This window comes from Leuciscus leuciscus (genome assembly GCF_965113295.1).
Source record: "Leuciscus leuciscus genome assembly, chromosome: 13".
Lineage (NCBI taxonomy): Eukaryota > Metazoa > Chordata > Actinopteri > Cypriniformes > Leuciscidae > Leuciscus > Leuciscus leuciscus.
Genome location: NC_138737.1, coordinates 38,264,383 through 38,290,043, shown reverse-complemented (window position 1 = coordinate 38,290,043; position 25,661 = coordinate 38,264,383). Strand labels below are relative to the sequence as shown.

The following is a 25,661-nucleotide window of genomic DNA, read 5'->3' as shown; positions in this document are numbered from 1 at the left end:
CTAATTCGTACGAATTCATACGACCTCACTCGTACGAATTCATACAATTTTTGCAAAATCGTACATATTTTACGAATTTCCCAATTCGTATGAATTCATACGAATGACCTATCCCTGACCCCGCCCCTAAACCTACCCATCACGTGGGTTTAGACAAATCGTACAAATTCGTACGAGTGAGGTCGTACGAATTCGTACGATTTAGCCATCTTTTTATCATTCGTACGAATTCGTTCGAATTGGTCGTGAGATAGTGTTGGCTCACGATACTCCTACATCCTACATCGTCAAGCGTTACTCTTTTGGCGTAAGTCGACTTGCGTAGGCCGTCTGCCAGAAGCTAGTTATTTTAGTCGATAAAGTTTTAAACATGGATATTTTTCTGACACAAACGCATCGCTTCGCTTCAGAAGGCCTTTATTAACCCTCGCAGAGCCGTGTCGAGCACTTTTATCATGGATGGATGCGCTTTGATGGACTTTAATATGGAAAAAATACATCCATTCACTGCCATTGTAAAGCTTGAAAGAGCCAGGACATTTTTTTTATATTATTCGTCTGAAAGAAGAATGTCATATACACCTAGGATGGCTTGAGTGTGAGTAAATCATGGGCTAGCTTTCATTTTTGGGTGAATTATCCCTTTAACACTCTCACTGACTTTGTAAAGCTCTTTGATTAAAAAGCATCAGTAATTATCACAGGGAAAAGCTGTGAGGTGAGAACAGACAAGCTTTTACTTTTAAATGGATTGTCTGGTGTCGGTGATCAATAATCTCAATTGATTTTGGTCAAACAGCTGTAAACAATCCATTTAAAAGGTTCTCAAAGATATATACAAAACAAATATCCAAACAATGACTAGCTTTGTACAGAAGAAGAATTTACACTATAAAAACTCTGAGTAATATGAGGGATCCCATTGTTCTTTAAAGCATGTTTACTTCAGAGAGAGGATTTGCATTCAAACGCAGCATCTCTTTTGGACAGTCAAGATGATTTATAGATTCTATTGAAGAAATGCCAGCATAATTTAGCAGGCAAATGTTGAACACACATGCTTTATCAAAAGATGAAACTGCAATGAGTTCACTTTGAGCATCAAAGACACATATGGGGGCATTAGAAATAAACGACAGATATGAGAATTAGATCATCGTAATATGACTTCCAGATATATCTTCTGTCTTTGTGTGCTGAGTAAAAAGGTTGTAAAGTACAACAGTTTTGAACCACTTTCTTTTGCCCAATAAGTACGATATCTTATACAACTAGATTTTGAAATGTTTCTGAAGAAATTATGAATGATGCTTGCCTCTGCAAAACTTGCCTCTATGCTAGTGTGTTGTGGGTGATCACTTACTGAGCCAAGTCTTACCTATCCTCAGTTGTCTACATAAGTGGTGGGAAACTCTAGGTCTCGAGATCCACTTTCCTTTCACACTAGCACATTTGATGCCAGGGTTATGTGGTCCGGTTCATATGAACTCAAAGTCTGAATCACTTGTTTTGGTGCACTTTTTTCCAACATGCTCCAGTATGATCACATATTGTGGGAGTGGGAGTTTCACTGCGGTCTGGGACACATTCAGGACAAATGAGCTTTTACACACTGCACATGCAATATGGTCTCATGCGTTCCTGACAACCGTCATATGTGGTTTCAGTGATCTAATCACAAAATGTTTAAGCTTAGCCAGACCTTCAGACTGATGGTAGAAGGTCTGGACTCCATCACAGCTTCCATTGGCCAAGGACTGCCCAAGAGGACATGTGAAGACATGTAAAGCAACCAATCACAGTTTGCTTTGTTCCGGAACATGTTTAGGGGTGTGAAAATGTAAAGTTGATGTCCCTACAATAACAGACCAGCATCCATCTAATAAATTATTCATTCAAGAACGTTGTGCACGCTTACTGCAACAATGGCACTGGTGAACTTCACATACTTTTGAAAATCCAGCGTTTAGTTGATCCTGATAAGCGCTCAATGTCACAGAAGTAAACATGATGGTTTTCTTTTTCCATAAGGAGTTTTGGCGTCATGACGGCTTTGTTTCTAGGTGGACCATCACAGAATTATCCTGTAGAATTCAATACTGTACTGAAACTATAATCACTGGCTTCTGATAACAGCCATACGCGAGTCGAGTTCTGGCCGAAGAGTGACCTCTGACCCCACGCATGATGTAGGAGTAATGTTAGCTTAGGTGAGAGTAGACTAGCCTGACTATGTCAGACTTCTTACTTCCGCTCAATTTCATTTCGCTCCTGTACTCAGTCTGAGACAGCATAATAGCTTTCCGTTTTCCTCCGGCCTGAAAACAGCCGGGCCAATCAACGAACAGATGGCTGGCTGAGAGCCGTGACGGAGACACTGATTGTACCGCGGATGCGTAGATTTTTACTTCACATAATCTGCAAAAGTCGCGCACAGCGATGTTCACTCCGGTATTTCGCTCGATGGTTTTGTTTTCGCATCATACATGTGTTTACAGTGGAAGTTAGATGCGGCTGAACATGCGCATAACACACGCCATAACCAAACGTTATGTGATTGGCTTACGGGTAACCAATGATTTTAAACTTCAGACAAGCGCCCCCCCGCGAGAGAGAAAACACTTCTCTATTATGCCATTCCAGACTCTGTCTACGAAGCAAAGCGAAGTAGCAGAGTTTGGTATTACCAGGCTAAGAGTAGACACCTCTCGTGGTTCAAACAAATAAGGCTGGGCAACAAATTCAAGCTCCTCCGATGTTTTTCTTAAAAAATTCTCGTTTTAGATTTCTAATTCGTGACCGGTGATTTGTTTTGCTCTATCCACTGCGCTTCCATGTTGTCAATACAACATGCATCGGGTCAGAGGTCACTCTTGCGCCGGAACTCGACTCAACGGCCGTTACCAGAAGCCAGTGATTATAGTTTATAAAGTTATAAATTTGGATATTTATCTTACAAAAACACATCGCTTTACTTCAGAAGGCCTTTATTAACCCCCTGTAGTCGTATGGATTACTTTTATGATGGATGGATGCACTTTTTTGGGCTTTAAAAAACAAGTACCATTCACTTTCATTATAAAGCTTGGAAGAGCCAGGATACTTTTTAATATAACTCAGATTTTGTTTGGCTGGAGGATGGCTTGAGGGTGAGTCAATTATAGGATAATTTTAATGTTTGGGTGAACTAACTTTTTAATGCCAGGTGTAAATAGTGTCTGTTCTAAATGCAGAGGAACTGTCCAATTATAGTACTTTTTTTAATAGTACATCAAGCACTTAAACTCATTTGTTGATGCTTTGGAAACTAAACAAAAAGGTCAAAAACCAGAAAAAGTCCAAAAGTAAGAAAAGCAACACTATCCGTTTGTGAAGAGAACCCAAAAGGTGGAGGGGAAAACAATCTAAATTTGGTTCGGGCCAAGAAATTTTACAAAGTGTGAAAAGACTTTTCCATCCATTTTTATCATCCATCTGGTGAAAATCTAGCATAGTTTTCCACACCAAGATGCATGATTGAAGGTATCATTCGTGTACCATCAATGGTGTAGGACGAGTTATCCAAAGAAATAAGATTATGTATGATTATGATTATGAAACTTTTGACCACGTTTCTCTCTCCATCTCTCTGTTTACGTCTGTCTTCACCCCCTCCCCCACTTTTTTCCTGCAGTCTAACCCTCATTAGTCTCACTGAGACTGGTTCACACCTCATTGCCACCTCCATTCATTGCTGTATTTCGTTATAAGCCCCCTTTAGTAAGTCAATGGGACCCTTTCAGAATCAGCTGCCTGCTTGCTTGCCTGAAGAACAAGGGGGGGGGGGGGGGGGGGTAGCAGACAATTAGATAGATTTATTCCTAGGCTTTGCCATTGTGGAAAATAAGCTCAGAAGAACACTTCTTCATTTCAGGAAATGTATCTTTTGGGTCTTACCAGCATCTGGTCTCATAAGTGGGGTTGGGGATGACTAAACCACTTGATGGTCTAATGTAGAGTAGACATAGGCCTATATAGTCATTCCTCTGTCACCAGGAAAACAATCATGTTAAAGTAACTGATGTTTCAATAAAACATTGTGTCAAAAGAAAAGAAAAACATCAGTCCTGAGGCCCTATTGGAACATAAATAGTGTGTGTCACAGGCGTCTGCTGTCTCTTTCTTGGACTTTGCTGTTATTTGGAGAGCAAATTGGGCCAATAAATGTTTTAGTAGAGAGAAAATTGTCACCTCAAGCCCTCTGGTGAAACCTTACAACTGTGAACAGAACATTGGCAAACAAATAAACAATGTCTAAATTGAAATTTCAGAAGAAATCGTTTTGTTGTTTCTTAGAACAGTAGATGTCACACTTAACTTGTTTGTTTTATAGCAATATTTCTATCTTTACCTTTTAAAATGTTTACTTTTGTATTTTAATCATATCTTTCAATACAGCTTGACAGATGCATGTCTGCTTCCCAGGTCAATCACAAAAATACACGGGACAAAGCTGTTATGTTCTCTCCTGAGCCCAATAAGGTAGAGGACATTAGTTGGGCTCCCTCATCAGGAGCCAGGACAATGTACACCCCCCATCCACACATCGACCCCCAACAATGGCTGCACTGCTACTTAAGCTGATGCTTCCTGGACCCACGGATGTTTTCTATGCTAAAGTACTCTTGAACTAATTGAAGTTTGAAATAAAAGAGGAGATGTTATCTGGAGCTTGATCGAACCTTTTCCTGCTGTTGAGATAATACGTTTGCAAACTCTTGACTTTGTTGTGGTCATCTTCACTATGCAAACACAAACCGTGTTAGGGGTGTGTGGACATTGTTGTCACACATGCATACACACATAAAGAATGAACGGAACAGCTTTTTCTATGGAGGACAAAGAAACGGACTTATCAGTAATTTATCTAATAATGTCTTTAAAGCATTTATAATATTATTGTATTTATTTCAATGGGCAGTTGATGCATAACATGGACATTACAAACCTTAAAGGCCCACTGAAGTGCCTTGAAATGCGCCGCATTATTCAATGTGGGCGGGACATATCGATCAGCTCCTCCCCTTTTGAAAAATAGCCAATAGCATAAAGTTTATATCACAGCTCAGCCAGAACCGGCGTTGAGCTCGAGTCGGTAAAGTCGCAGTTTCATCCTAATCTCTAACCGTTTATCCTCCTAATCTCCCTCAGATCGTTTTAAAATACAGCATTCTGTGCAGAATTCAAATGGGTTCGATACGTTTTCTGGTCTGCGGCGACTCGATCCTTTGATCTGCTCTGTGCTATCACACGCTCTGGACGGAGCTATTACCGATTTCAGCCACAGCTTCAGCGAATATTTATAGTGTAGGGGGCGGAGCTTCAAATTCTAGAGAGCAATTGATTGGACATAAAATTGAATGAGAAGCTGAAGTGCAGAGTGATGTCATCAAAATCACTGATCCATATTGACAAAAGTGAGAGACTAAGTTTTGAAAGCTTATATCTTCTAAATGCAAATTTTATCATTGTTTTTGGAGCACACTAGCTTATAGACAAGATTATGACTAACCTATTCATACTAAAAGCCAAACAACTTCAATTTTTATTTCATGGGGACTTTAACCAGTCTGTAACTTTCTTGTGTCTCTATTTTTATAATGTAATGTAATATCATTTCAAAAGAAATGTAGAATTTTAATGTTTTTCTTTTAAGCAATTTTTTTGAGGGGCTCATTGTGACAGAAACTACAATCCCAGGATGCATTGGGCGAGCTGTTTGGTAGTCCTGAGGTGTTGGAGTGATGGAGGGGGAGTCAGGTCTTTCTGAACACACACACTCCTCCATCCATGAGTGCGGAATCTCGCAGCTGTATCCTCTGTAGTGCTGGGGGAGGACGACGATACGGACTATCTACAAACCAGTACAAACACTTAAAAGTGAAGTTAGTTTTCCGAAGCTAGACCGATTTATACAGAGGACTGCGACTCAAGTAAAAGCGTATTTGATCGTTTTGGTTAGTTTTGACTTTCGACCGAAGTAGCGACTGGGGTAAAAGTTTTTTCACCTCTACCTCCTTGTCGCACGAGCGCAAACAAAACAGAATCCTCACGGGTGGGATTTTCAGAAGAAAAACGGACGAACACGGTCGAAAATCGGTTTGCTGGTGTTATGAGCGAGTCTTAAACGTTATGATACTTAACGAAATCATCCTCACGCGATCTTTAGTACGAGCACGCGTCGCCGCCGAATATTTTCACTGATTTCAAACGATTATCACTCAGGCGACTCGAACGAGTAACATCCGTGTGGTTTAATGAAAACTAAAAAAGGCTAAACTTACAACAGAGGAAGAAATGTGGAGTTTCGTCCATTGACTGTTTTTGGGAGCCTGTATTATATGAACTTTTAAATCTGATCTGGGATTGACTCTTTTCAGAAAGGATTTGCTTCAGAAAGAAAAAGGTGAGTAACGCCTGTAAATGGACCCTTGCTAGAGTCTGTAATCAAATACACATGCTTTGCTGTTTTATTGATTTGAATAATACTAGTAGAGTTTTTATTAAAACGCCAGGACAGTATAAAAACACTGTTGGGAAGAGTTTGATGACAGTTGTTTCCAGAAACGCTGTGTTTTTCGGTTTCTTTTCTCGTTTTATCAACTCATTTTGCAACGTTACTTGAATCATTTTAATTTTATTCGTCTGTCAGAAACCAATAGAGGCCCTTCTTTAAATCACTTTAAAATGTATTTTGACGGAAAGTCATTTTGACTGGGCAGTTTGTTTAAATGTTAATGTAGCCTATTTTATTGAGCCTGACCAGCTTTATTATTATTATACATTTTTTCTTACGGTTTTCTTATGAGTAGCCTACGCTGTGGGATCTCATTAGCTTTCATCATCAAATGGCCCCAAATCTGATGTTTTTATGAGAGCGAGTTAATGCGCGTGCCTGTAGCCTACTGTCACGCGCGCTCTCGCACATCATCTCATATTTGAAGCCATCCAGGAGGACAGTGTAGCCTACAACGAAACAATGTTTTCAAAATCGAAAAATCGATTGGAATATATAAGCATATTTAGCTTAAGATATTGGATTTCTGTTTCACTTAGTGGCTTCTGTGGAAAAGGTATTATTGTGTTCAGCATTTGTTACAACTCTAATAAGCTATTAGGTTACTTAAGAATGATTTTTCCCCTAGTTATTTGGGACCATGACAGTTACTTTTAATTTTGCCCCTGCACTGTTTTAATTATTATTATTATTAATATTTTGTGAATCAGTGTTTTCATGCATTATTGGCCCTTCATCCATGAGATTTTGCAGATTCCCTTTCCCAAAATAATTGCATGTTATCTTGATGTGAAGGCAGGTTTATTCTTGCAGTTGTTTATCTTTCCACAGTAAAAAAAGAGACAAACAACGTAACTATACTGAGGTTTGAGTTTGGATGGCACTGTGGCAGAAGGATAATTCAGTAAAAAAAAAAAAACACATTGTTAAAAGACACGACGCATTAAATCCTGAAATAATTTCAGCATTTCAAAGACAGAAAAAACGTCTCTCTATAGCTGAAAATCACATTTATGTCTTTATTTGGGCAGAGACGTATGTTTTCACAGAAATTAGCCTAATTCAACAAGCTTGAGTCTTGTTGTGCTATAGGGCTTTTGGGGAGCTAAAGAAATGTATGTTTTTACAGAAATGAATTCAACAATCTTGAGGCGTAGTTAGTTAGCTGTGCTATAGGGCTTTTGTTCTGTCACTTTGTACATAGCAAAATAATTCTGCACCCACCTCACAGTGTCACTCCCTTTTTCTTCCTCATCACTCACTAGATAATTTCAGAGTAGTGCAAAATACATCCCCCCCTTCATTCTTGGACTGTTCAGCACAGTCTTGAACTTTCTAATCATTGAAGCTTTACATCAAAGTTGCATATACTTCCATCCTTTCTTCTAGTTGAGCTTTTAAATACTCTCCCTGCTGTTAAGTCACCATTGCAATTTCAAGTAAAGACATTCACGGACAGTTTCCACCTTTCCACCGGTGTGAAGAACATGATGGAAAAGCAGAGTGGTTTATGAATGGCGACATGCTGGCTGGCGACTGCATGCGCAGACTTGACCCAGAGTTGTTGCAAGTCAATGCAAAAATGTGAGCAAACTACAGTCAGTTAGATATGAACATTTTCAGGCAGTTTGTGCAAGAACCATATGGTAGCTTGAGTTTTTTAATGTTTTTTTTTAATACATTACTGTAATTTCATTTAAATCCTGAAACTAGGCCTATTTTCCACTGAACATAAAGCTCAGTGTTCGGTACATGTATTCATGCAGCAGTTTTAGTGCTTTCATTTAAAAAGTATTTTTGGTATTGTTGCTAGTTTTCTTAAGTCCTTTTCAGCCAGTACTGAAGAACTGTAACCGACCTTGTGAAAATGTAGTTGTTTAAGTCCATAATTACATCAATTACTTAAATTAGAGGGGAAATCATTATGGCTGCTCATCCCTCAGGATCTGACCAGTGATTTTACAGTTAGCCGCTCCAGACAGGTCACTGGTTCATCTGGTTTGCAATGAAGTAAGAGTATTTTGCAAAGCGTCATTAGTATTTTCATAGAGGGATATAGCATTGACAGTTTGAGTTGCATTAATAGCTAGTTTACTGTGCATTTCTGGATAATAATGGATGTATTTGAGTGAGCGCAACGATTTGAGCCAGCCTTCGTGTTCTGCATACGGTCCTAAACACTCGTTCTGGTTTGTTGTGTTGATCTTGTAGTGACCGCTTGCGCTTTATAGTGAAATGAAAGGAAGCAAATGGATGGAGATGCTGTGGTTGTTCTTCCGGTGGAAGTACGCTGTTAAGAGTTTGGAAAGAAGAGGAATTCTTTGCCCTCTAATTTACTGGGCTGGCAGGGCTGGGCTGGCACAGTAAACCATCGCCCAGCACTTTTAAAAGGAAAGTTACTATTACACAACTGTCTGAGAGCTTTAGCATGAAACTTTAGGAGGAGATTAGGTCTCAAAATGGAGAGATGCGTTACAATGCCTTATTTTGTTTACAACAACACATCTGTGACAAAGCAAAATGGCTGCCTTAGTTGTCTTAAATCTGATTTTTTTATGAGGTTAGGGTATAATACGATGTCCTTTTCAACACCAGATTCAGTTTCGTTGGGGGCTCATCCGGGATCAAATTTATTTCAAGAACATTCTAGAATATTTTCTAAATGTCGATAAAAAACTATTGCGAAATGACGCCGTTTCCAAGAACCAATGTTATGTGACTAAAACACCATTTTTCTTCTTGCGATCGAAAATCACGGCAATAGATCTGGCGTGCGAGAGTAAAATTAGATCATGCGAGAGTAAAAGTTTTTTGCGATACATGGGAGTTTTTGCGAAATTTACGTGTTTTCATTGGCCGTATTTTCAATTCGTGCAATTTGAAGGGAAATGCGGCTAGTAAAGAGTTTTGCAAGTAAAGTTCATCAGCCTGGCCCTAATAGCCTCCCTATGGAGTGGCAGTCTGGAGACTCTTGGTTTGGTGGGCCGGCTATGGCTCTGGCTCCCACCGGCACTGGAATGAGTGAGGTCAGGCGTCCCGTCTCCGACACAAACCAATGCTGTTCTCTGGAATGTTCCGCTCCAGTAGTAATGAGCTGGGCCTGCTATACGCTCTCGCCATGTTCCCCTCCAATGATCAGAGAGAGAAAAACATGCTGGGGTTCATTAATTAGGGTACTAACTTCTCTTTCCACTTGACTTGGCCGATTTCTTTTTATTCCATTCTCTCTCTCTCTCTCTCTCTACCGTCTGCGCGTCTTTCCCTCTCAAAGTGAACACCGTGGAAAAGACTTTAAATATAATCAGCTGGATGTTTGTACTGCTGTTTGTTTTACTTAGAAATAGTTCACGTAAACAGAGGAACTTGTTTAAAAAAAAAAAAAAAATTCAAACATTTACATCAGCGGAAACTCAGCCAAGTAATTTAGTGCTAAACTAAGCATTCTGGTTTGTAATTTTCTTAAACTATACCATTTTTGTTTCCCCAAAAGCATATTCATTAAATGTGTTTTACAATTAAAACTAGTTTAGGGTACATTAGTCGTTCCAGCCATGTAAACTTGACCTGTTGCTTCAGTAAAAAGACTACATTGAGAAAACAAGAGATAAAATGAGCACGTTTACTCAAATTTAGTACTTAGTATACGTCGTTTAGTTCTGAATTTTTTACACTGGATGGAATATTGGAGAGGATGTCATGTAGACGGAGAATAAGAAATTCAAACATGTTATCTTCAATAATATATCAGACCATGGCTGAAAGAACTAGCATGTGTGTTGAAGAGCAATCAGCTAAGGATTAGCTAACATCTGAAGGTTTAAAGATACTTGTTGCAAATCGTAGCTGTTCATCGTATCCGGTTCCTCTTAGCTCACCTGTCCTGATGGGAGTTTCCCATGGACTGTGTTCAACCTTTTTCCATAAAAAAAAAAATGTAGAGAAATTGATTAAATAAATTAGAAATATATAACATGTCCCTTGATATTGTAATACAATATTGAGTTTTGTGTGCAGCCAATATTCTACTACAGCCTGAGAACTGTCTTCCTCAAATAATAATAATTTACTGCAATAAGATGATGCCTAAATCTCTTATTTACATCATGTCGCCTTGATTATAATGGAAGCTTCCTGGTTTTGTCATGTCTCGTTCGCACTGTGTATTGTTACACTTACTGAAACAGAGCAGATTTACATTAGTAGGTCTTTGTTTTCTTGCTTTTCCATGTAGTCTGATGTGTGTGGGCTTTTTTCTGTATGTTTTTGCCCTGGAGATGATCATTGGTATGTTGTTGTAAGTGTCTTTTGCAGTGTCTGACACAAGCTCAGAGTCCCACACCTCTGACCGTTTGCCCGTCTCTCCAATCATCTGTTCTTCTGGTTTGTTCCAGCTGCAGACATGGCTTGAAAAATGAAACCTACCCAAACTCAATGGGAAAAATGTTATGTGTATCAAATCTCAATTCTTGGTGTTTTTCCAAATTTCTTGTCCTTATTAGAGCAGCTGTGAAGGTGATAGACATCTCATCGTATTGTTCTGTAAAATATTCTACTCCAAGTGCATTATGATGCGCTGACTTTGCTAGAACCGTCCTAGGCAAGAAATTATAGGTGTAAGAGAAATTATTGTAATTTATAGAAGTTACATTCGAAATGCACTTGGCTTTTAATTTAATGGCATGTGTCCAGTTAGAATAGGCATAATGCTTCTAAGTAGGATTGCTCCGTTCATAAGTTTCTTCTTAAATTTGAACATAAAGCCCACACTAGAGGCTTAGTAACTACTAGCTAGTTTGTAACTAACTCTGTACTTTATTCAGTTGCACAATTTGTTCTTAAGGCAGAACGTATCTAGCAGGTTGTAAACCCTCTGTAAAGTAATGCATAGTCACATAACATGACATTTACCCTCAACCATCCAATAGCAGCCTTCAAATATGTGAGCAGAAGCTGTTGAAATGCAGTGAATTTCAGTTTATCCTTCCTTCTAACATCTTTTGTCTCACGTAACTAATGGTAATTGTCTCACGTAACGGTAAAAACGTCCAAATATTTGCTAAATATGATACTACGTAATCATGAATAATACAATACATGTTTTATGTAAATAACAATCAGAAACTGTCTTTGAAACGCTATAAATAAGGAGCACTAAATAAATACTGATACAAAAAACATAAGCAAGACATTTATTGATGTGATCTACGGCACTCTTGTTGGACGGGTTCGTGTTGAAGAGCCGCTTACAAAGTAATCTTTTCACATAATGTTCTCTTACTTTTATGTTAGTGAGTGTAAATGTAAGAATTATCATAAATGTCTAAAGACTTGAAGTCTGTCGGGTATTGATGCAGTTCAGTCTCTGCTATTCCAACCGTTACTCCTGATCGGAGGCTTCAGTAAATGTTTAGTTTATACGAAGAGTTACGCTTCAACTAAGGTTAATGGTGCAACGCAAAAATATTTAGTAGTGCATAAGTTGTAACTTAGTGCCCATTTTCTTCAAAACTATGCTAAGTTGTAACTTACGCACAGCTGGTGCAACCGGATCCTGGTCTCTCTCGAGAATTAAAAACGATTCACGACATCACTGACTCGCCAGGATATTTCTTGAGCTTTTTTTCTTGTGTTACTGTTGAAAAGCCACACATATGGTAAGTTGAGTTTTCATTTAGTTTATTTAGAAAGTCTAGGGTTCATATAACCTTTAGCTTTAACCATATTAAGATTTTTTCCCCCAGTTTATTTAAATTTGTGAATTAGAAGCAAAATCCCAAATGCAAGCAAAGACACACACATTACCACAGCTAAACATTCTGAAGGAAACACATCTGCCAGATGAATTGTGAAAAGCTGCAGACCAATCCGCTCGTAGTGGGGTGTGTGTTGAAATGTGTAAATGATGTTTGAACGAGGAGTTCCGATAGCTATTAGGACAAATGGCGCGAAGGGGTCATGCTGGGGTCTAAACCAGTTCAGAGTTGACAGATATCTGTGAAGGGTTGGAAGAGTGTGTTTGTGTTTCTGTGCGTTTTACTTGCGTGTGTTTGTAAGATCTCCCACAGATCTGCGCTACGAAACAGTTCTTTCCACTAAAAAATATGTAAGGTTTATGCAGTCAAATTTCTACATTTGCATCGTCTTCAGTACATAATTTAACTAAAATGAAAGAGTGCCACGTTAGCTTACTGTTCAAGGCGATTCTGTTGATGCAAACTCATTAAAGACAATGATGTAGTGGAAAAGTCTGAGGTTAAAATCCTTGAGTTCTTAAAGGACGTGCTGTTCCAGTATTGACCTTATTCAGCAAAGTTATGTTTTCGTCTGCTTCATGGTTACAGCTCAAATGGATGGAGAGTTTTATCAGGCTGTTTATAAGAAACTTTGATCTGTGCTGCTCAAAGCATGTAGGGGTTTCTGTGACTCTTATTATAGAGCTTTACTGGAATTCTCTCTCTGTCAGGGATTCTTTTCTATTAAGCCATAAGATTAATTTCGTCAGTAATTAATGTTAATTTGTACAATTCCTCAGTTCAAGTTACTCTAAAGAGAAGGTTATTGTATGTTTAACTAATTTAGTATGGTTTTATGGTTCTGAAATGAATGCTGGCATAAGAATGGTCTGGTGTGAGGAGAAAAATATCAGCAGCTGACATAAATGCCACATGTTGTCTTTAATCATTGGTTGTTGAATAGATAAATATTCTTAATTGTTTCGCTTTCTGGTTTTCTTCACCTCACACGCAGTGCGGATGTCCTAGCTGTTTTAATGGAGAGCTGGGCTGGATGCAGAGTTCAGATGTAGAGAACCCTTGATGATGATGATGATGATGATGATGATGACGACGATGAAGAAGACCATGCTGCTGCTGATCTCAATACTCCTAACTCAGGCTCTTCAGTCCCATTGCAGACCAGCCGCCCAAGAAGAGAGTAAGTGTTTTTTTCTTTTTGTAGTCCTCTTGTTGTATCAGTTGAAGACGTGTTAACAATAAACCATGTCTCAGACACTTTGCAATTAAGCTCTCTGAAATAGTTTTTAAATTGGCCATATCCTACGCGTTTATGGCAGCTTTTTCCCCACTTTAATGTTGCTTTAGCTTTCTTTCAACAAAAACAGGTGTGATTGTTTTCCACCCTCTGTCTGGGCCTGAATTAAACAGGCTCTTTTTGTTTTCTTTTGCAATAATACAATAGTTCATATAAAAGAACATCATTACGATATCTCAGTGGCCTATTTTTAAGCGTATATTCAGGAAACTATGCCTACATAATACATCAAGCATCTATCTTCGTCATGTTGTTGTTATTATTCTTATTCTGAAGAGCAAGTAAAATACGGTTTTCCACAATTTGTCCCTATTAAAATGAGCTAGACTTTGATATCTGTCAATATTGTACAACATGATTGTATAGATATGCCGTATTCCTATATGCACTTTCTCAAACCATATTCATGTCTGCAATTTGGTGTATGTCAGTCGTATGCCGTGGGGGAAAGCTGTGGACGTTTACAATTGGATGCCATTTCCATTTCCACCTCATATCCAAAATAGCCATTTAAAACCCTAAGGACTTTCAAGCGCTCAAGTCATAGACGGAGAGTGAAAAAGGCAAACGGGTTTAAAAAAAAAAAAACAGCAGCTGAAATAAAACCCTGAAAAAATGTGTCCTTTGGCATCATTCCAGCGGAGCGAGTGCCTGTGGCTCTCACAGGCCCCAACGTGCTTCCCTACCGTCATCCCCGTCTTTTGGGTTTCGGAAATACAGTGTTCCCGGGAGACTTCTTGAATGCCTTGCATTACATTATAAAATGAGCGGTCACTTCTGCTCTGGCCGCCTGTGAAGGCTTTAAATAAACGTGGTGGGTTTGAATTGACCCCAGAGCTGGAGGTGTGAAATAGCTGCCATCTGTATCCTCCGGCTATGCAGAGATACCTCTTCCCCCTCTCTCTCTCTCTCTCTCTCTCCCTCTCCGTTGTCTCATCATCCTCCTTTTGTAATGAAAAGGTGTTTGTTGTAAAGGGGAAGAGTTGACTACCTGAGACGCTATAAATTACTGTTTTTAAAAGAAGACACAGAAAGTACTCCGCCCTGTGGAGCGGTTCCACAGTGGAGATCATGTTTCTGGGAAAATGAAGCACGTTTGAGTGCAGAGCTGTGAAGCGTAGCCCTGTGGGTACTGTAGTGCTCTTCAAGAAAACTTGCATTGCACGAAAAAGTCCCCCTGTGGGGAAAATCTAGTTTTTAATGTTGTTTATATGTCTATCTGGTGTTTTTAATATGCTTTAAGACAAACCATGTGTAAATTCATAAGTCGACACCATTGCTGAGTATTTTCTCCTTAAAGGAGAACTTGGTAACTTTTTTAACTTAATAAAACTGTCTAGAAATCATTTGGATGGTTAAACAACCTGTTCTGGTGATATTGGTGACTTTCCCTGCTCCCCCCAGCGTTCCCAGGCGGAAAACCAACCTTGCAACTTGCAACACTACCGTCCCGGCAAGTTAGAAATTGGAAGTCTCGTGATAAGCGAGAACTAGAACGAGAACGAGCGCGAAACACAAATTGCTTTACGGCAATTCGACATAAACACACACGCATGTATGATGTATTACCAGATTACCCACCTCGGTAGACATAGTTCCACACGATACAGTTGGCTTGCTCCGATCAAAACAAACGCACATGAGCAGCGGTAGAGAGGGGGAGGAGGCCGCCGCAAATGAGTTTTTTACGACTGTGTTGTGAAATATACACCCCCCCACAGCTGTAGGGGGAGCTCGTGGGGAAAACATGCGACAACAAAAGGGAAAATCAGCGAAGAAGTGACGAGTTCGCTAGAGTTACCGAGTTCTCCTTTAAAACTGCAGTGAACCAAAAACACGGTTCAACGTGTGATCGTCAACTAGTGGATCTCTGAGCTGCTGTCAGTGTTGCCAGATTGGAAATGTCCAATTATCGTACCAGAATGTCAAAATTATCGTGTTTTGGAAGAAAATTATCGTACAGAATACAGCGGTTTATCTAGACCAGTGGTTCCCAAACCTGTCCTGAAGGACCCCCAACACTGCACATTTTCTTTGTCTCCCTAATCAAACACACCTGATTCAACTCATCAGCTCATTAACCCATGTGATAATGAGCTGATGAGTTGAATCAGGTGTGTTTGATTAGGGAGACAAAGAAAACGTGCAGTGTTGGGGGTCCTTCAGGACAGGTTTGGGAACCACTGATCTAGACCAAACTTGCACGGCTTGCAAATTACTTTATTGCTGAACTATCAACCTCCGCTTGGAAACAGCTAAGGCCCTGTTTACACGAGAACGCTCACGGGTGAAAACGTAAAAATCTTTTAATCAGATGTGCCTTTCGTTTAGACGGCGACAGCGTTTTTGGGGCTTAAAAACAAAAAAGTGAAACCACCCTCCAGAGTGGAAATCTTAAAAACGCTCCACCGTCGCGTTCCCGTCTAAAGGGTGAAAAAGCGAGTCTGCTAGACAGTGAAGGTTGTACGCAGGCGCGCGGACTTGGTGTTGTTGTGTGGCAGTGCTTCACATTGCCACCTAGCCGCCTGGAGTGCATACTACATCGAATTTCACACACTTTTGCGTCACCATATGCACGCAGATTTCTCACCCATAACGCTCGTCTAAACGCAGAATAAAAAGTGATAACACAGCGCCACTTTTGCGTTTTCTTGTAAACATAGCCTAAGTGCAGCGGCAGGAACGTTAACTTGCGCTCGTGAGAGAGTCATTCTCCACGCTGATTGGCCGAGAAGACGTAACGTGAGATGAGATGGAAGACATGCGTAACACCACGTTCACGTTCTCCGCACAATCATGACTGTAGATGTAGGATACACAGCTAGATAAATGAGTAGAGAAGCCCTATGATTACAGCGACCATCATTTGTCACAAAAATTCTAAAATTATCGTACATTATGGGATTTTTTGTCATTGTATAAATACGATAATTATCGTACGACTGGCTGATGTGTGTGAGTGGAGGCGGGGCTAATTTGCATATTCATAGAACCGCGTATACTAAATGAGGCAAGGGTGTAGTTACATTCAAGCTATTTTAAGGCATGAAGAATTTTTTTCAAGGAAATTGTTTTTAAATATGTCATTTTGTGATCAAAGATGAGTTTTAAGGGATAAAATGATTAACTAGGGGAACTTTAAACAATGTTTCAAGTTGGTGCGGATCTAACACTCTAGATGCACAAATTGGGGGTTCGCTGGGAATATACTTTTTATTTATTTATTTATTTTTATCCCCATGCATCTGACTATTTTGATAATATATTTTAGTTTCTTGCCATCTGTTTGAACACTTCCCTAAGATACTTTATTTGTGACTATAATGAAGGGAGGAAGACCCTTGATGAATTACCTTTTACCCACTTAATGCTTGACAGCCAAATGGCCGAGCGTGTTGATACCCTGTAAGCATTTCCTCTACTCCTCCTCTCCCTTCTTCCTCCTGTCAGGACAGAGAGCACTTTTCCTTCTCTCCCCTCAGGCCTCCTGTGGCGTAAATGATAGTTTCAGCTGTTGATGACTGACTGACACTCCAGCATTTGGTTACATTTGTTTTTTTCCCCCTAGGTGGGAATACAACCTGCACAAATAACAGACTTCCTTAAGTAGCATTTTAACTTTAAACCCTTTTAAATGTTTTGGGATCGAAAGACACTTTCAAAAGCCCAAGGCATATTTAATTGAAAGTGGGAAAAATTCTAGCAAATCATAACCTAGGTTTACATTTATATTTAACATTTTATATATTTTTTATTTTTCCTTTGTATAATTTGATACTTTATGCCTTTATACAATTAATCTTTAACTATCTATTGTTAATGATTATAAACTGTTAGTGTTATTTTAGTATTTATATAGTACGTAGTATTTATCATTTTTAAAATGAGCTTTAAGTTACATTTCAGTCTTTGTAATTTTGTTATGTGGTTTTGTTATTATTATCATCATCATCGTGATTTCATATTTCTATTTAGCTATTTAGTGTATTTGTATTTTAGTTTTAGTAGTTTTAGTACTTCAAATTCAGCTTTTTTTTTTCAGTTAGTCGAATTGTTTAAGTTTACCTTTAATATTTCAGATTTATTTTACTGCAGCTTCATTTCAATTAACAAAAATTTAAAGTTTAGTTAAACAAGACTTAAGCTCATTGTTTTTGCTGTTTTGGTTGGCGACTATAGTCTCCGGCTATGACACTTCTGTACATGTGTAAAACATAGTCGCAGATACTACATGTACAGATGTAAAAAATAATTTCCTACTTCAAACCTTTATCAATGAACCAGTTTTTAATCGGTATATTGAGAAACACAATTTACTGATTTTCTTGTCACTCAATAGTATTCCCAATATTCCCATTACTTAAATTACTTGAAGGATATAGAAACACACTGTTAATATGTGCGTTTCCATCTATCTAATTCCTGTTGTTCATGATTAATGTCCATTGATGCTCTTTAATGTATGCCACTTTTCTTATTCTTGCCACATCATTCTCTCATTCTCAATCTTACTCTCTGTAAAACACGCTGACCATCTAAAAGGAGATGAATAAATACTTTGGGGGAAACAATGGCTGTGATTCAGCAGGGCACGCTGATCTCATTCCTTCCCCTGCGTGTACATGAGCACATTTACGTGTAGGCAAGCAGTGATTATGTTTGTACAACCGTGGCCATTGTGAACAAATGCCATTAGCATCCAAGTCCTGATGTGGGCTTTAATTGACGCAGGCTAGCATAAGGCAGGTTAATGGTAGGGGAGGTGTGTGTGTGTGTATTATTCTGTCACACTGTGCCTACACCTTCGTTAATCACAAGTAATGGACTGATAGTCAGAGGAATAATCAAATTTGGTCACTTACTAGTCACAATCCTCTTTCTTTGTGTGTTATTCTTTGTGACTGTGCACATTTCAATCTGTTATTGAGACTAAACCTCCTATATACTGTGTATATACAGGGCCTAAAACAAATGACGCACCTTTGAATGACCGGTGACTTAAGAAAATGTACCAGCCGTGACACAAAAACAGGCATTTATGACACCAATATTTTAGATACCAGTGAAAATTCACATTCCTCTATTCCAGTTTGATTCCACAGCACAAACTACTAGCTTAACTAATATAGATTTAATAGCCTACATTTTTAAAGACAAGTAAACAGTCAGTTTACTTAACTTAACATAAATACAATACATACAAATGAAATAAACAGTGCTCTTCGGCTACTAAAATGTAATAAAGTAGGCTAATCAAATAAATAACACTGCATAGTCTTCATATCCTTTTTAAAGTTTAAGAGCAGTGAGTGTTTTTTCTTCTTCGTTGTCCTCTGTTGTTTGGTTAACATTAAAACGACACTAGCAGGATTATTAGGATGCTGTCACTTTAAGAGCGAATGCACGCACACATCATGCGTTTTGTGTTTGCGTTCACTTAAGACATAACCGACTATGTTTACTAGGATACTCGCCGAGACAGGTGTTTTTTGACATCATTTTGAGGGAATTTGTCCATTGAAGCACAGGAAGGCATGGAAGAGAGCTCAACTTTATATATATGTATACATATACACCCAGTAGTCAACATTTGAAGTGGATCAAAACCTTTCATCAAAGTTATACATGAATTTTGAACAATACCTGTTCTTGTCTTAGGACAGCTTTGATGAACTTTTTCTTCAAATGTACAGTACAGGCCAAAAGTTTGGAAACATTACTATTTTTAATGTTTTTGAAAAAAGTTTCTTCTGCTCATCAAGCCTGCATTTATTTGATCAAAAATACAGCATTTTTTTAAAATATTGTGATATATTATTACAATTTAAAATAATTGGTTTTCAATTTATTATACTTTAAATTATCATTTATTTCTGTGATGCAAAGCTGAATTTTCAGGATCATTACTCCAGTCTTCAGTGTCACATGTGACATCAAGTCTATCACATGATCCTTTAGAAATCATTCTAATATGATGATTCATTATCAAAGTTGGAAACAGTTCTGCTTAATATTTTTTCATAACCTGTGATACTTTGATGAATAAAAAGTTAAAAAAAAAAAGAAAAAGAAAAAAAGAAGCAAATGTTTTAAAAATAAATAAAAAGTGATGGTAAAGAAGATTTATATTTATAGATACTTTTATTCATCAACTATATTAGGCAGCAGAACTGTTTCCAACACTCATAATAAATCAGAATATTAGAATGATTTCTAAAGGATCATGTGATAGACTGGAGTAATGTTCCTGAAAATTCAGCTTTGCATCACAGAAATAAATGATAATTTAAAGTACAATAAATTGAAAACCAATTATTTTAAATTGTAATAATACATCACAATATTACTTTTTTTTTTTTGTGTATTTTTGATAAAATAAATGCAGGCTTGATGAGCAGAAGAAACTTCTTTCAAAAACATTAAAAATAGTAATGTTTCCAAACTTTTGGCCTGTACTGTATATGAAATGTAAATGACTACTGTATATATAATCACCCGCTGGTCAGATCTGAGATAAAGGGTCTTTTTCTGGCCTTTTTTGCAGTTGCTCTGGCTCTATCTTCCTACTTCCATCTTTTCCTCTTCTCTACTTGACCATCGTTCTGTCATGAAAGGAAATCCCTTTGGTCATTCTCTTCTTGTATTGCTTCCTCTCTTGTATCCTGAAAGGCCTCTCTGCCATATCAGTCTCATTGCTCACCTCTCTTTTTTTTTTCCTTCGCCCAAAAAAAAAAAATCCCTTTCATGATTTAACATAATTAACATGATTTTCAGGCATGTCAATCATTTTTTCCGAATGGCTTGCAGCAGGAAAGAAAAAAATGCAATGGCTATTCCAGCTGGGTTGCTTTTCCAAAAATGTGGACTTAAATCCAACGTAATCTGGTCAGAGAATCTGGAAGATTAACAGTCTTGAGATTTCATGGGGAGTGACTCGGCTTGGCAGGGTGCATATTTTAAAGTTAGTGGAGTTAGAAGTAGGGCTGTTTAATTAATCATAATACAAACAAGACTGTTATAAGGTGACTGCTAAATGTGCAGTCTGCACGTTGTGTGCACACTTACACACAGGGCTATATTCTTCATTCCAGTGTGTGTTTCACTTAAAAACACAAGCTCTGTCATATTCTGTGATTGATTACGAAGAGCACAAGTGAAATACAGACTGAACGGGACACTACTGTATGGCCAGATGATACGCATGCTATGTTTCTTGGCTGCAGAAAGCAAGTTTTTTTCTGTAATGTCTTTTTTTCTTCTAGGTGCTTTGGTGTGCAGAAACTCATTTGGTTATTTAGTGTCCTTTAGGAGTCTCCAAGTTTCCTCTTTTGGAAAGACCTCTAAGTTTACCTGTGGAAAAAAGGCTTGCAGAAAGTCGTGTTTTGAGAATCGTCAATCTGGTGGTTTACTTTGCTGGATATAGCATGAAATGATAGCAACAAAAAAAAAGAGAATGCGTTAAACAAGATAAACTGTATATGCTTATTTTCACGATACGTGTGCGATTAATCACGAAAAAAAAAAAAAAAAATTATCCAAGTCGAAATTTTTAATCTATTGACAGCCCTATTATACATATAATATACCTTTTTAAAATATGCATTAAAAAAAAAAAAGATTTCAATAGATTTAACTCTTTGGCTTTAATTTTTTGTTTCCTATTTTTTTAAACAACCTCTACACCACACATGTTTCCTTGCCCATCATAACTAATTTTTTTCTTCAATTTAATGCTCTTATTTCCAGTGTAGTGGTTGTGCCAGACAACATCTGGACTCTATAGCGCGCACACCGGTGCATGTCCTCAGCTTGTATTGCATGGAGTTTTGTGCTTTGAAGTGACTGATGGCTTGGTAACATGCCACTATTTAATATCCTGGAAAGGAAGCATGTCGATTAATGACTATAAATCATAAAGCAGCTGTATAGTTTTCTCCCCGTGTGATTATTGCAGAATACTCACTTGATACCTCACAGTAAACAGCTTCTCTGGTGACTGGTGCAAAATGTTTTCGGCATCTGTTCTGCTCAATTCAAAATGCCAAGAGGAAATTGGAACCTCATTGTCATGAACTTATGGTCAGTTGTGTATCTGTAATATGAATTAATCAATTATAATGTGAAATATTTCTGGCTCTCTGACACTGAGGTCAAGTGAGGCTTTGCTTATTTAGGGTAGAAGTTAGTTTCTTTGAATGCTGTCATATTGGTTGAAAATATAAAGGTTGAAACTGGTCTCTATTTTTCGTAAATGTCAGGTTGGGAACCAGTTAAAAAAAAATTATAATTCAGAATGTGCACTTGCGTGTACTTACAAAGAATGTACTGGTAATTTAATAGGTTAGGTTTAGGGGTAGGTTCAGGGTTAGTACCTAGTTATTACCCAGTTATTGAAATTATTATAATAAGTACATAGTATGTCCATGTGCAACAGGACTGTAAAATATAGTGCTACCAATACAATTGATAAAAATGCATTAATTATAGTATTGGTTAAAACAAAGGTTGGACTATGTGCAACAAATGTGGCTATTTACCCCATATTATGCCTGCTATTGGGGCATGTTGTCACAAAAGGCCAATTAAAGTATTTTTTTCCCTAAGCGATGTGGGTGCAAATGTATAATAGCTTTTTGCTATTCCAGGTATATAATTAACTTTTAAAAGCAATCCAACCTTGAAAAGTGTTTACTTATTTAAACTACGGTTACTCGCCCTCTTTTTAAGCTTCTATTTGTGTCTAAATTAGACTAGACTAGCTCATCTCCTTGTCTCTTCCTTCATTCTTTTCTGCAGTGTTTTGGTGGGGAAAGTTGATCCCTCCCTGGCCCCCTGTTCCTGTCAGGATTAAGAGCCTGTTAGACACATGCGAAGCAGGAAATACCTTAACTAGACCCTACTGAGGTCACCATGGATACCATCCCAAAAACCTGCTGCTACAGGCCTCTCGCTCGCTCTCCTTTATTAGCAGAGTTAATGGTGGTGATGGGCGGAGTTACCACAGCAGAACTAGTCAAGAGGAAACCTGGGTTACGTTTACTATTTAAAACGTGTCAGGGGAAAAAAGCATACCAGTTTCTCCAGAGTGGTTTCTTTTCATGAAATGTGCGCTGAATGCTTTTTCACAACCGCACACCTTTGGCAGACTTTTCAGAAGAAATTCTTTTGTAATTTTCTTACTTATACTTTGCAATTACTTTTGACCAAAAGTGGCTCAATGGGATGTAGGCCACGCATTGTTTCTTTGGATTTACTCACATTTCAAAACAATAGTGTAAATGTCGTCTTCTGCAAAGTGGCAGGATTTCATGGAAATTTGACCTTTTTTTGAACAATCATGCACCAATCCTGGTGCATCTTTTACAGGAAACCAGTTGGTGTAATTCAAATCCCTCAGCGCAAGTCAAATGCATTATTGAACAGAAATTTATCCAATTAGCATTAGAATACAAAGCAGTCACCATTTGTTTTGTAAATGTGAAAATCTCACCTCATCTTACTGTTAGTATAGAGTCCCAATTAGCATATGGTGTCAGAATGTGCTCTTTGACAACATCAGTCTATTCTTTTAAAGAGGAACCCCAACAGGGATAATCCCCTAGTTCTCTTCTCCACAAGAAGCACTTCCCCTTTAAGAGTGCACAGCCAATTGCTTGAAAGGTGCAGATGAATGAATGACATGTTGATGGACAATGAATCTGCGTAATTATATTTAGATCCCCCCCCACCCCCCCACTGGTCGCCTGGAGCAACGGGTCGGCTCAGGTGGCGGTATCCGAGGCAATGCCCCCGACCTTGCATCCCATAATCAAATTTGAGCTCTATCTCAGAATTGGCCTGACAATTGGCCCTTGACTAATTCCAACTCAGATTTGATTTAGCAGTGACTGAGCTGGTATCTTTGATAGACATTAGAAGGTGTTTCTGCTCATCTATAGGATGCCAGTTGCAACAATGTTCGAGAAATGTTGTTCTTTTTAAGAAAGAAGTTTCTTTAAGATAAATTCTGAGATATTCGTTAAAATTCTTAATGTCCCCTTGTAGTCAATAATCCTATCCCTCAAAACTCATCTTTGATCACCTTGCAATAGTGTTAACTTATGTATTTGCACATGGTTTGTCTTAAAGCTTATAAAAAAAATCACATAGACATATAAACAACATTAAAAGCTTGATTTTTCACCACAGGGGGACTTTAAGTTCTCAAATGTTTTCTTAACTTTTTCCCCGCCATTGGATGGAAAGACTGCTTTCCTTGTTTTCACTGTTAAACGCTAGGGGGCGCTATTACACATCTCCTGAAAAAGTAGAAGACGTGAAAAAGAAGCAGAAACAAGCGACATCATTTGTAAGCAGATGCATATGTAAAATAATGCAATCATAAACATTAAACAGCATATAAATCAAAACTGCCTAATGTTACTCAATGAAATGCCGACCCAGGACGAGCTTTAGGTCTGTGAAGCTTTAGGGATGTTGATGGACTCTGTCTACTCCATCTGTGTTTTGTTCATCGATCTGAATCTGATCTGGATGTAGTCTGTGACAAAAACGCATTTTTCTCAGCTTTTTGCTCAAAATGTTTTGTTTTTTTTTGAACCAATAGCGAAACCAATAAAAAAAACATGTAGGGAAACCCTTTTGAGTACCAACATTTGTGACAGTGTTCGAACACCGAATTTATTCCTCTTTCGCGTTTTCTTGCGCTTGAACGGACACACACACACAAAATTGTCAAAATATTGCATCCATTTGCACTCCATCTTTCTAGAAAAATCCCTGTTTGACTTGTTTTTGTAGGGTTTTTTTCTTATTCAGAATTTCAAATTCAGCAAAAAGTCACGAAACCCATTATGGCCGATCATTGTTCACATTATCAATCATTGGTGTCACTTCATTGGTGTCACTTCAGAGTACTCGTGCACATCCCTAGTAATAGTGATGCAAATTATGTGTGGCTAGTTTTGTTGTAATTCTTAATATTTGAAACAACCCAACGTCTTACCTTTGTAGATTTAAGACGTTGGAGTTAGATTTAACTAAGTTGGAGGTTATCCTAATGGTGGCCAGTTTGGTGGTTTTACCTAATGGTTGGATAGGAACTTTAGAATTCGATACAATGATTTTTAAGTACATTATTTTCAGGAATTCTAATTATATTACAACTTTAAACAATTTTTTCTTCATCTTGTTCTTAGCGGTAGCCCTGGTTGATCCCACGCCGTACACTCTGTATCCGGGGGAAAAACTGGAGCTGAGCTGTAAAGGTAAAGAGGAGACACAGGAAGTGACCTGGACTAAGGACCATTTTCCACTGGTTGACGGAGAGCACACGCGTCTGCGCAGCGACCAGATGGAGATCGAAACAGTAGAGCCGGCCGACTCTGGTCTGTATGCTTGCTTTGCTCAGGGACCCAACAGCAACCATACAGATTACTTCAATGTCAACGTTACAGGTGAGAAATCAATTGAATTCAAAATTGCTGATAGGTTGACATTTGTATTGCTCACAAACACAACAAAAACATAACCTGATTTTCTGTTCTTTGGTCAGATGGATTGATATCCTCAGAAGATGATGATGAAGATGAGTCTTCCTCAGAGGAGGCCAAGCTATCAAATGACCAGAAGCTGCTTCGTGAGTCACCGTTGCTCTCTTAGTCAAACTCTCTGTGCTCGAAACTCTGACTCAAAGTTATGCAAATGTCAATGCGAATCAATATTGTTAGGATTGTCCTTCAAAGCAGGAATTATAACAGGAAATAGTGCACATTTTTGTTTTATAAACCACAGCCGTCTTATGGAATGTGCCGAGCTTTAGTTTATTAGACTGTAAGTCTTCATGTCTTTTGATGGATTAGTCTTTGAGTCCCAAGGGTACTATCAAGCCAGTCAAAAGGAGCGAAACCATCCACCAACACCCAAGTCTTGCACACTTTGATCTGCGGTCACCTTAGTATAATCACTCTCCTGGAACATGCTCGAATCATTGCTTTGGATTAGTGTTCTATGATGGTCATCCTCCTGATAATGTTCACATTGTAGTTTTATAGCA

At 38.3% G+C, this 25,661-nt stretch overlaps 1 protein-coding gene and 1 long non-coding RNA gene across 3 annotated transcripts in view; one reads left to right on the top strand and one right to left on the bottom strand.

The window, feature by feature from the left end:
• Window positions 1-5,809: 5,809 nt before the first annotated feature.
• The window catches only part of fgfr1a (fibroblast growth factor receptor 1a), a 42,584-nt gene continuing 22,732 nt past the window's right edge, over window positions 5,810-25,661 (top strand). For both annotated transcript variants that reach the window (XM_082188701.1, XM_082188700.1), the window contains exons 1-4: window positions 5,810-6,445; window positions 13,304-13,489; window positions 24,805-25,062; window positions 25,161-25,244. In XM_082188701.1, coding sequence (XP_082044827.1) covers window positions 13,372-13,489; window positions 24,805-25,062; window positions 25,161-25,244 — 460 coding nt within the window. In that variant the 5' untranslated portion in view covers window positions 5,810-6,445; window positions 13,304-13,371. The remainder of the gene's footprint in view (window positions 6,446-13,303; window positions 13,490-24,804; window positions 25,063-25,160; window positions 25,245-25,661) is intronic.
• Window positions 16,819-19,669, bottom strand: LOC309513094. Its single transcript, XR_014211294.1, has 2 exons — window positions 17,400-19,669; window positions 16,819-17,366 (listed from the first exon to the last, which is right to left on the bottom strand). It is a non-coding gene; the product is annotated as an uncharacterized lncRNA (long non-coding RNA).